Source organism: Quercus lobata, chromosome 6, assembly GCF_001633185.2.
Source record: "Quercus lobata isolate SW786 chromosome 6, ValleyOak3.0 Primary Assembly, whole genome shotgun sequence".
NCBI lineage: Eukaryota > Viridiplantae > Streptophyta > Magnoliopsida > Fagales > Fagaceae > Quercus > Quercus lobata.
The window spans coordinates 9,737,883-9,751,255 of record NC_044909.1 but is presented as its reverse complement, the minus strand read 5'-3'; the positions used below and the strand labels follow the sequence as shown (position 1 = coordinate 9,751,255).

The 13,373-nt window shown below is 32.5% G+C and overlaps 1 protein-coding gene across 1 annotated transcript; it reads right to left on the bottom strand.

The window, feature by feature from the left end:
- Nucleotides 1–12,163: 12,163 nt before the first annotated feature.
- LOC115950844 (phylloplanin-like) lies at nucleotides 12,164–12,931 on the bottom strand. Its single transcript, XM_031068101.1, has 2 exons — nucleotides 12,748–12,931; nucleotides 12,164–12,634 (listed from the first exon to the last, which is right to left on the bottom strand). Exons 1-2 carry the CDS (start codon nucleotides 12,896–12,898, stop codon nucleotides 12,342–12,344), a joined length of 444 nt encoding a protein of 147 aa, XP_030923961.1. The 5' UTR covers nucleotides 12,899–12,931; the 3' UTR covers nucleotides 12,164–12,341.
- Nucleotides 12,932–13,373: the final 442 nt, after the last annotated feature.

Genomic DNA, 13,373 nt, shown 5'->3' with positions numbered 1-13,373 from the left:
AGATTTGGAACTGATCCTGACCATCTTCAATTTCATGTCACCTTGAAATCCTATAAATTGCAAGTATGAATTATACAATTATACTATTGTTTGATTGCTAGAGAAACAATAGAATATTTTCTTTTGTTTCTCTGACCAGGAAATGGGTTTAATTCTTTTTTGTGCCCGTTGTCTGTTTTGTACTTATCTCCTTTAAAAATCCAATCACCGACACCATTGTGGTTATTGGATTTTATTGTGTTTTCTCCACTTTGGAATTGAACTTGCTTCAACCAATTTTTGGCTTGTTTGAGTATTTATAATTTAAAAGTAGTTAATCAATACTATTTGGCTCTAGTGACTTACGACCATGGTTGTTGTATAGAAAGGGTCTTTTGCTCAATTTGTCATTAAAAGTTTAAGTCTACCACTATACCCTTCAACCTATTTGCCAAAATCTTAATTATGCATTTGTACACTATGTTGTAGCAAAATATATGCCTAACATTTGCCATGTAGGATGGACTAGATACTAATCAAGAAACTTGGCATGTCAAATTTTATAGTCCTCACCACAAATTTTATCTAAAGTGCACCGTGAGTTAATTGCCCTCCTCTCTTGCATTTTATCTTATGTAGAAAATAGGTGTGGAGGTCCTTCTTAAGCAATCTGGCCTAGGAAAAAAATGAAAAAAGGAAAAAAAAAAGGGCTATAGCCGCGTTTAAAAACTCTGCTAAAAATATATCCTATAGCCACATTTAAAAAATGCGGCTATAGTTGTCACCTATAGCCACATTTTAAAGGCGGCTATAGCTTTCACCAATAGCCACGTTTCAAACGTGGCCATTGGTCCGATCCAATAGCCACATTTTAAACGTAGCCATTGGTCCTAGTCTACAGCTGCATTTGAAAAAGTGCGGCCATAGACCCCTCAGGCATACAGTAACAGGGTTTAGGCCACTTTTGAAAACGTGGTTTAAAAAAACGTGGCTATAGGCCAAATCGTCCTATAGCCACATTTTTATGAGCTATAGCCGCGTTTTAAAAACGTGGCTATAGAAATGTTTTTGTAGTGATGTTATACACAAATTAATTACAAATTTATATATATATATATATATACACATTATCACAACCTTCATAATAATAGTGAGTCACTTGAAATTCTAAATTAACTAATATAACAAATATATTTATATATTGAGCCATTTAATGTAATTAAAGACAAAATGTTATGTGGAAGTTTGTTAATATTATTTCACTATGTTTAATTATATATAATAAGTGATTAAAAAAATATATTTTTATGAATTTTTTGTTGACATGTGAGAATTTCATTAAAATCTTGTGCTATATTTTTTATGTTGTGAGTAAAAATTTATCAAAAAATCCTATTTGAGATTCAATTAACAAATTTATCTTTATTTCATAAGTTTTTATATTAAAATTGATATTTACTAGTACACATTTATAATGAAAAATATTTTCAAATAAAAATGAACTATCTAGAATATAAAATATTTGATTGCAAGAGCCGTAACCTCGGGATCCACCCCATTGAACGGGTAGAAGAAGTGTGTTAATATCTGAATAAAATCGACTAATTATATTTGCCCCTGTATATCGAGGGCTTAACATTGTATTACCCACTAATTTTATTAAAATGTAAAAATAAGAAAATATTAACAATAAAGTAGTATATACATCGAAACAAAAAATGTTGACAAAAATTTAGGATCAAAGATTTGAATCTAATCTAGAGACCAAGTGATGCCATGGCCTTCCCAGCCCCAAAGAATTTATTTTATTTTATTTTTTTAATGGCGTTTATAGTAAAAATATGTAGTCTATACTTTGGAGACTTGTAACTCCCTCTCAAAAGTTAAATTGGTCCAAAGAGGCCCAAAAGATATAAATAGCCAACTTGCCCAGATGTAGTGTTTCTATATTGAACGTATCGACTCATCTAGGACCACCAGTACCTCAACGCTACCATCAATATGGGCTGGACAAAAGCTTTGACTTCTATTTCTCTAAGCCTGCTCTCTCTTTGCGAAATTAATTTTATGAAACAAAAGATTTTGAATTAATCGTTATTAATAATTTTTTTTTCTTGAATACAAAACGCTTAAATTTTTGAGTTGGAAAATATGCCATTTTTTTTATATGCTTTATTTATTCTTTTTTTTAGTTAATTAACCAATTTCAACTATTAGAATATGAATTTGGAAAAATTAAGAAAGTGAAGGCTTATTATATTTGCATGTTTTGGTGCTCATGTAGTTAAAAGAATGAGGAATAGATTATAACATAAGAATGATCTCTTTCTCTTTTTGTAGTGTTGGTGGGTAAAACATAATGTTGTGAGTTTTGATAGAGTCAAATTGAAAATACTATTCTTGAATCAATTTTTTTAGTTTTTGGATTTTATCAAATTTATATCAAAGATTTCCAACAATTACTATCTCTTATGTTATCATATTATAATGAGATGAATAAAAAGAATTTTTTTTTGAAAATGTGATGCTACAATTAGATCAATAATAAAATATTAGAAACAATTAAAAAAAACTACCAAAATATTTAAAATGTTAAAGAAATGGAGTTTATTATGTATAAATGGTTGGGATGAGAGTAAAACAAGGAATGAAAAATGGGAAAAGGAATACAATGGTAGGAAAAAAATTGCAAGAAGCAAAGTTTTAATAAAAGAGGAAAAAATATAAGAGCATTAGTGTTACCTTTTCAAAGGTGATAAGAAATAACGATAATAAGATCTCAAATTATTTGTGTAATAATTATCATGGTTTGTGTCTATTGATATGTAATTTTTTTTTTTGGGGGTGTAATATAGCACCTTAAGAACAGTGCTTTTATAAGACACTATAGATAATGTATTTATATGGACACTCACAATAGTATTTTAACATGTGCTATTGATCAGGTTTTGCAGTTGGGAAAATTTGTTTACGGTTTCTAGGGATGTGCTATACTAATAGTACATTGGCCTATTTTGGTTTTTTTTTTTTTTTTTTAGTTATTTATTTTGGGCTTTGTGGTAAAAACCCCAAGAGTTCAACTCTTATTAAGTTTTCAAGCCACTAGGTTTAGGTTTTAGTCTTCTATCTATATAAGGCTAATGATTTTTATTTAAGAGTAGAAGATTGAATTATCTAAATTTTCAAAAGCTACGAAGTTTAATGAGCTCTAGCTCAACTAAAAATCTCCTCCCCTTATAAGTTCTAGGTGGGGAGAGAGAGAGAGAGGGTGGGGGCTGGTTTAGTTGATGTTGTACATTGTTATCTTGTATTAGAATATGCTACCATTCCTATAGATTCATTTTTGAATGTGAATGCAGCTTTGTGATTCCAGGTAGCTTGTATCTCCCTTAATTGAAATCAGATACCAAAAGATGCAGACTTTGTATAGTAATTGCAGTAGATCATGCTTGCACTATATATGATCACGTACATGGTCTCAAGTTTTATGTCGGTTTCTTGCTATTTCTATACGTTGCAACTTGCAAAAGAGATGGTTTTAACTACAAGAGCTTATATAACTGAAAAGAAAAAAAAAAAAAAAAACTTTTAATAACTCAGTAAACCAATTTTATCATAACTCTTTTAGAGCGCCTAAGTGCCAAACCTATAGATGCTTACCCTGAAGCTTTTCTCCATAGTCACCGATCCAAATCCATAATCCCCATATGCCCAACAGATATCACCCCAGATGATGAAGATGAAGTAGAGACCCCTGCAAACCACAGACACCCACATCACAAAAAATCAACCACAAATGACTAGTCAGAAAGGTAAACCCACAAAAAAAAAAACAGAGACCTTTCAAACTATAGAATGAAAAATAAAAATATGGAGAATAATATATAAAGGACTACTAGTGCTGTTAGAACATATTAGTGCCTTTTTCCTCTCCTGAGAATGACTACAGAATATTTGGAAGACACAATCGTAGAAATCCTCCAACTCTAACTAAACCCTTGATATATTTTAGGCCTGTATCTAAGTATCCCATAATTTCTTTAGATTTGGAACTGATCCTGACCATCTTCAATTTCATGTCACCTTGAAATCCTATAAATTGCAAGTATGAATTATACAATTATACTATTGTTTGATTGCTAGAGAAACAATAGAATATTTTCTTTTGTTTCTCTGACCAGGAAATGGGTTTAATTCTTTTTTGTGCCCCTTGTCAGTTTTGTACTTATCTCCTTTAAAAATCCAATCATCGACACCATTGTGGTTATTGGATTTTATTGTGTTTTCTCCACTTTGGAATTGAACTTGCTTCAACCAATTTTTGGCTTGTCTGAGTATTTATAATTTAAAAGTAGTTAATCAATACTATTTGGCTCTTGTGACTTACTGCCATGGTTGTTGAATAGAAAGGGTCTTTTGCTCAATTTGTCATTAAAAGTTTAAGTCTACCACTATACCCTTCAACCTATTTGCCAAAATCTTAATTATGCATTTGTACACTATGTTGTAGCAAAATATATGCCTAACATCTGCCATGTAGGATGGACTAGATACTAATCAAGAAACTTGAATTAAGAAACTTGGCATGTCAAATTTTATAGTCCTCACCACAAATTTTATCTAAAGTGCACCGTGAGTTAATTGCCCTCCTCTCTTGCATTTTATCTTATGTAGAAAACAGGTGTGGAGGTCCTTCTTAAGCCATCTGGCCTAGGAAAAAAATGAAAAAAGAAAAAAAAAAAAAAGGGCTATAGCCGCGTTTAAAAATTCTACTAAAAATATATCCTATAGCCACATTTAAAAAATGCGGCTATAGTTGTCACCTATAGCCACATTTTAAAGGTGGCTATAGCTTTCACCAATAGCCGTGTTTCAAACATGGCCATTGGTCCGATCCAATAGCCACGTTTTAAAAAGTTCCAATGGTCCTAGCCTATAGCCGCGTTTGAAAATGTTCGGCCATAGACCCCTCAGGCATACAGTCATAGGGTTTAGGCCAATTTTGAAAACGTGGTTTAAAAAAACGTGGCTATAGGCCAAAACGTCCTATAGCCACGTTTTTATGAGCTATAGTCGCGTTTTAAAAATGTGGCTATAGAAATTTTTTTTTGTAGTGATGTTATACACAAATTAATTACAAATTTTATATATATATATATATATATATACACACACATTATCACAACCTTCATAATAATAGTGAGTCACTTGAAATTCTAAATTAACTAATACAATAAATATATTTATATATTGAGCCATTTAATGTAATTAAAGACAAAATGTTATGTGGAAGTTTGTTAATATTATTTCACTATGTTTAATTATATATAATAAGTGATTAAAAAAATATATTTTTATGAATTTTTTGTTGACGTGTGAGAATTTCATTAAAATCTTGTGTTATATTTTTTATGTTGTGAGTAAAAATTTATCAAAAAATCCTATTTGAGATTCAATTAACAAACTTATCTTTATTTCATAAGTTTTTATATTAAAATTGATATTTACTAGTAAACATTTATAATGAAAAATATTTTCAAATAAAAATGAACTATCTAGAATATAAAATATTTGATTGCAAGAGCCGTAACCTCGGGATCCACCCCATTGAAAGGGTAGAGTATCTGAATAAAATCGACTAATTATATTTGCCCCTGTATATCGAGGGCTTAACATTCTATTACCCACTAACTTATTAAAATGTAAAAATAAGAAAATAATAACAATAAAGTAGCATATACATCGAAACAAAACATGTTGACAAAAAATTAGGATCAAAGATTTGAATCTAATCTAGAGACCAAGTGATGCCATGGCCTACCCAGCCCCAAAGAATATATATATATATATATATATATATATTTTAATGGGGTTTATAGTAAAAATATGTAGTCTATACTTTGGAGACTTGTAAGTAACTCCCTCTCAAAAGTTAAATTGGTCCAAAGAGGCCCAAAAAATATAAATAGCCAACTTGCCCAGATGTAGTGTTTCTATATTGAAGGTATCGACTCATCTAGGACCACCAGTACCTCAACGCTACCATCAATATGGGCTGGACAAAAGCTTTGACTTCTATTCCTCTAAGCCTGCTCTCTCTTTGCGAAATTAATTTTTTGAAACGAAAGATTTTGAATTAATCGTTATTAATGATTTTTTCTTTCTTGAATACAAAACGCTTAAATTTTTGAGTTTGAAAATATGCAATTTTTTTATATGCTTTATTTATTCTTTTTTTTTAGTTAATTAACCAATTTCAACTATTAGAATATGAATTTGGAAAAATTAAGAAAGTGAAGGCTTATTATATTTGCATGTTTTGGTGCTCATGTAGTTAAAAGAATGAGGAATAGATTATAATATAAAAATGATCTCTTTCTCTTTTTGTAGTGTTGGTGAGTAAAACATAATGTTGTGAGTTTTGATAGAGTCAAATTGAAAATACTATTCTTGAATCAATTTTTTTAGTTTTTGGATTTTATCAAATTTATATCAAAGATTTCCAACACTTACTATCTATTATGTTATCATATTATAATGAGATGAATAAAAAGAATTTTTTTTTGAAAATGTGATGCTACAATTAGATCAATAATAAAATATTAGAAACAATTAAAAAAACTTCCAAAATATTTAAAATGTTAAAGAAATGGAGTTTATTATGTATAAATGGTTGGGATGAGAGTAAAACAAGTAATGAAAAATGGGAAAAGTTTAGTTCCAAACTTGTTTGGAGATACCTTTTTTAATTTATTATGTAACGATTTATAAGACTATCTATATGTATTATTTAAACAAGTCACATAATATATTAAAAGAGCATATGACAAAAAAATACACATGAATGGTCTCATTAACCATCACATTAATAAGTTAGAGCAAAATAACTCCAAATTAACATGTTTGGAGCCAAACATTTTCCATAAAAAAATTTATATGAAAAATAAGATGGAAGAGAAAGAACTGTTGGAAGAATATTGCTTGGGTGCAAAAAAGGAGAGGGGAAGAATAAGAGTGAAAATGTGGAGAGGAAGAGTTGTACAAAATGTAATTGGAAGAATATAAGAAGTCATGAATGAAAGAATTGAAGAAGGCCTTAAGGGAATGGATTTGAAAAATCAAATATTACAAAAAAAAAAAAAAAAAGTTGCTAGTGGATTAGTGGAGATTTGCTAGTGGATTAGAGGATATTCCTTCAGATCGGTTTGTTTGAAAAGATTTAGTGATCTTTTTTTCTTTTCTTTTCTTTTTATAATCTTTGACTCTCTGAAAAAAATTCTTGTTCTGTACTGCCCTTAATTTCCTTTTTGGGACAATATTGGAGCTCTAACTCTATTTGAGACTCATTGCTAGATGTACCCAAATCAAATTAATTGGTTTCTTACGTGGTCAATGATAACTCCACCACTTCCAAAAGCCATAAAACTGGTTTTTTCAACTCTGCTATGATCCCATGCTCTAGCCACATGAATTTGCTTCTTGCTGCGGACATTCGTTGTGGAATATGCACACAGTCACATATTTGCATTGGCTATGAAATACTAGAGCATAAGGAGATCAATGCTAGTGTGGACATGTACATTTTGAATTTGACAAACTTAAAAAAATAAAAAAAGTAACTCACAGGGTAATAAGTGAAACTGCTTACATGCGGCTATGGGTTCATAATGGGTCATTGTCAGGGGCCTTATGGAATACTCAAGGAGCAATATTTAACAAGTAAAACAAATATAATCCGAGGAAACACATGTAATCTTGATTAGTTAAGAGTATTATTTAATATTTAACGACGTAAACACATTTATAATTTTTACCCTAATTCTCAATCCGTCTTTATACGTATATTATTTATTACGGCCTATATACAAACACATTCAAATTCACACTCAATTTCACAACTTATATAATAATGAATATTTCATTATCCAAACCAATTTATTTATTACTTTGTTGAATTACATACATAATACTTTATTACTTTGGACCCCAATAAAAGAATTATAGGTAGAAGTGACTTTGACCAGTAATACTTCAAAATTTTATAGCCATATATGAATCTAGATCGCAATCATTTAAGACTCTTAAATTACATTAATTTAGTCAAAGGTTTTTTTTCTTTGATCAATATTGCATATGCTCACGCAACACAAACTCATTCAGTCCAATCTACACAATTTGAGAATTTCATAATTTATGTGAAATTTTTTGGGGAGATAATAAGTTTTGGGTTAAGTATAATCCTATATGTTATATCAAGGTTTCAATTAGAGTATTCTCAAAGTCTTCTCTCCCCAACTAGTGATATTAAAACAAATTAATGATGGTGCAAGGCAATATGGCACGATTATTAAAGTGCCTTTCATAGTTGGAGTAGGAATAAGATGCGTTTTCTTAGAGTCTACACAGTATTTATCACACAAGGCAAGCCCACAAAAGCCCATCCAAATTATGTCTAAAAAAAATACCCTAAAAAATTGAAAGCTCAGATTTATGCTAAGACACAAGAGTTTGTTCAGACCCCAAAATAAAAAATACGGCTAAATTACGTTTACTCTAACTTAAACTAAGTGCGGAACAAGAGTAAATAAGCGCAATGAACTGATAACACTACCCTAAGCCATATTCAACAATAAAAAGAAAGCTTAAAGAGTAGGGAAGAGAGATGCAAACACAAGATAACACCAAGATGTGTTATCGAAGAGGAAACCGAAGAACTCAACGAAAAACCTCTCCGTGACCTTCCCTAGTCAAAATCGATCCACTAGAGAATAAAGTTGAGTGCACGAATATCAAAAGACCCTCCAAGCCTAGTCTACCCCATGTACTTGAGCCCTTCAAGCTCTTGCTACCAACGGACTCTCAGAGTCTTGTCTTCTCTAACTTTCCGGATCCCGCAATTCAGCTCGATTGCATCCACTACTAAATGCCTCTTTCCAATATTTCCTAGCAACACCAAAATCTCACTTAACACTCAGAATGGGTGTGGTAAGTGTTTGGGCTAACAACCTCTTAAGGATCTAGAGATGGATAGGTAGGAGTTGAAGAAAACCAAAAGAAAATTTGCAGATGATTGTGGGTATAACAATCTCTAACTCTCAAGTGTATTTGTTAGAATTTTCTTTCTAAAAATCACGCATTACAATCTATGGGTACTGAGGGTATTTATATTGCGGGTAAAGAATTTGGAAAGAGATAAATGACCCAATGGCTAGGACAAAAAAGCCTAGCTCAATTAACTCAAACGAATCACCTATGGGTTGGTTTGGTCTGGTTATTTTCATGATTATTGATTGGTTGAGATTGGCAATTTTTTAATCGAACGAGGTTGGTTTAGATTTAAAATGCCCCAACCTAAACCTACCCCTACCTTTTAGGCCTTAATTTGGCTCAGGTCTTTGAGAATTTCTAGAAGTGCTCGCTCCAGGCCCTAATGAAAGTAGTTAAATTAAGAGACCATTTCATTACAACATGATTCCAAATTCAGCCCATAAGCATATATATACTTGTGCCCACATATTAAAAAAACCATAAAGATATATAAACTCAACTCATAGATTATTTGTGATCACTAATAATTGTCACACATTTGCACAAAAATGGAATAGGGATGAGTGTTTGTTAAGATAATTTGGGCTCCCTCATTTAGCAAAGAAACCGCATTAGGAAAGAAATAGACCATTGCGTGCACAACTTGATTCCTGAAACAAGCACCAAAAGGATGTTCAATGTCCTATACATATTCCTCTCTTTCAATTTCCCTCTGGCCTTTTTCTTTTTCCTCATGTGTAATGCTCTATCTCCAATATTCATACCCCATACCTCCTCAACCTTAAAACCCATATGCCAATCAATGCAACGCAAAGCATGCCAAACAAACTTAAATTAATTCAATTATGTCAAGACCAAAAACAAATCTATACCTCCATCCATGGCAACAATGACCCTAAGACTCATCATTCCTAGCCTCCATGATCTAATTATCTGGAACACCGTACACCATTTTGTGATGGTAGTAGTTGCAGGACTAGTTGTCCTATATCTTGTATACAAAAGAGAAGGACCCATTAATTTACTAGACTTTGCTTGCTACAAACCACCCAACTCTTATAGGCTACCCAAGTCAATGTTCCTAAAGGCTATCTTTCTTAATAACATGGCTCCTAATAGCATTGCTTTCCAGATCAAAATCTTAGAAAAAACAGGGTTCAGTGAGGAAACTTGTATTCCTCCTTCACTTGCTCGAGTACCAATTAAAAAATCTCTCCCAAGAACAGTGTTTTCGACGTACTGTAAGGGCGAGGCCAAGCTTTCTAGAGAAGGAAGATTGGCCATACAATTAGAGAGGGGAGTGTTAACCACTAGATTGCAATTACTCAATAGTGTTTGGAGAAGAACCTGTAGAGGATTCAAGGGAATTTAAAATATTCTGGCGTTATTGGTTGTTGCACTAGCAGCCACATTTCCAGCTCCACATTGCAGTTGTACTAGAGCATCTAGAAGTAAACATAACAAGACAATGGTAGATTTGAGGCATGAACCTTGTCACTGTCTTTAGACGATACACTTCGTCTATGGGGTTTTCGGTTAGGTATGGCAAAAAGTACTCGATCTGTGGGTATTTGGCCCGACCCGACCCGACTCGACCCTAAGGGGACAGGTTTTACCCGGCCTGTAAAACAATAGGGTCGGGTTTGCATTTTTAAAATAAAACTCGAAACAGGTCCAAGTTTTAGTTAAACCCACCCTGAACTTAGGCCCGACCTTGACCCCGACTCGTTTAAAACTAAAATTACCAAAAAACCATATATATATATATATATAAACTTATAAACCCTACCCTCACCCTCTCACTTCACACAGCTGCCCCATCCCATTTCCCTCACTTTCCTCTACTACTGTAACTCAGTCTCACTTACCCTCAAGCACTGTCACTGCCAGCCACAGCTCGAACTTACCGCTGGCCCTCCACCATTCTTTTCTTTCACATTTTCCTTTTCTCCAAACACCACTTATACTCTCTATTTTCAACACATGCATTAATTTTCATCACTATTTTTTAGCTTTTTTCTTTCTTTTTTTAGCGATTATTTGTTCAAGCTTTTGCTAATCTGTGACTCCTCCATCGGAAAATCGTGCTTGCTGCTCAGATTTGAATATGAGAAAATACGAATTTTTTTTTTTTTTTTTTGCTTGGGCCACGGTATAGGCTTCAATTCCATCTTTTTTCTTTTATTGGGCCGTGTTTTCTACCCAAATCTAACCTAGTTAGAGAGGGCGGGTTTGGGGCCTGAAAAAAAAAATAAAAAACTCGTTTATTAAACCTGTTGAGTTCAACTAAAGAGTACTAGCCCGCAGAGCGAGTTTGGGTATAAAGAAACCCAACCCATTGCCATTCCTATTTCTGGTGTAGCAGACTAATAACATTGTGCGTGCCGCCCTCGGGATACAACAACTCAGCCACCTTGCTGATTATCCTTACAAGCCCACATCGCTTGTAGAATAGGAATCTCTCAATAGTACTTTTCTTTTTCCCAAAAATATAGTATATCGAAGGATATCTTATTTTCATGAGATTCGAATTTTGATTCTACAAAAATGTTGGTAGTTTTCTTTTTTACGTGAAAATGGTGCCTATAAGAAAATTGATTTTCTCATCTAAAATCGGACATGTTAGCTGCATATTCATATTGGCAGAAGAAACATACAATAAAGATCAAGTTTATTTGGGTTTTAAATTTACTTGATTGTTGTTATAATTATCTTTAAAATGGACAGTAAATAGTAATTATATTGAATCATAATATATCAATGTCAATGGTAACATAAAAAATGTACAAACTCAACCAATTAAAGATGATGGTTTAAAGCAATGAATTAAGATTGAATAATAGAAAAACGTTAGCCACTAACGTTTACTAGGCAGCCAACTCTTAACAAATAGTTAAAAATAATAATAAATATAAAATATTATGATTTTTATAAAAATATTCCAACACTTAACCCCGTAGTTTACCAAATATTCGAAACGCTATAATTCTTTCCATTTAAAATAAGTTTTAAAATTAAACTTTTACTTCCTTCGTACAATAATACCAAAACGAACACCATCAAAAAGGTTTTTTGCCAATTAACATAGCCTTGATTATCATATACAAGTCAAACGAAATCCACAACTAAGTCTATATTCATTTGAAGGACATTAAAGGCTTTACTAATTATATATAGCAATAGGAGTACTCCTTAATTAGGAAAGGAGTTTATGGATTGGATGACAATCTTCATAACATTATTAAAGAGTTGGAAAGGAAAATACTATATCATTGGTTCAATTGACCTTATTCATGTAAATACTCTTCTATTCCTCAAGTTGAAGAACTGTAACGGAACCCAACTGGCCTAAACGTGAGAACAATACGGAGCCCTAAAACACTGCTTCTAATGAACTGTATGCGCGATTCCAAGACTCCCACAGGAGGAAGCGTGGAGTTGCAGGTGGAGAGGGGTGTTGTAACCACTAGATTGCAAAGGTTCAAGAGTACTGTTGGTGAGAGAAAAAGTTGTTTAGAATCGAAGGAAAATGAAAATACTCCACTGGCATTGGTCGTTGTACTAGCAACCACATTTCTAGCTCCAAACCGCAGTTGTACTTGAGCATCTAGAAGTAAACATAACAAAACAATGGTGAGATTGAAGTACCTTATTAGCTTAGACTAATGTGTGTAGTCATGGTGCATTGGACTAACAGTAACAAATTCAAAGCAAACTTACTTGGGAAAGGTGGGGTGGCAGTAACATTCGCACCTAAACTGCAAGGCACAAAAGACGGCTGGACCTCAACCACAACATTAGTGCCTTTAGCTATTGGAAGTGCCAATGCAGCAACCATTACGGTAACAAAGAGAACTAATTTCAAGGCCATTTCTCAATCACAGTGTATTGCTCTATCGATAGTCAAAACTGGCTTGCAGTAGAAATGCCGGCCATTCAACCATTTTATAGGATAAGTGTGGCCAAGTTGCAGCCGATTTTTCTGACATAAATCATGAAGCTAGAGCTCTCTGTGCAAGTCAAGAGAGATAATAACTCTCATGTTGTATGACATGAAGTTCACCTTCACCATGGATTCGAACTTTGTGGGGTTACACCTACTAGCAGGCAGCTTGATATAGTTTGAGGCTTAGTGCAATAAATTTAAGCGGAATTTCTTTCTTTCTTTCATATTTAAATTGGTAGCATGTTCATCAGTTCATGTTCATGTTATGCACAAATTAATTACAAATTACACATACATATATATATATATATATATATATTATCACAACCTTCATAATAATAGTGAGTCACTTGAAATTCTATATTAACTAACATAACAAATATATGGAAAATTATTACGT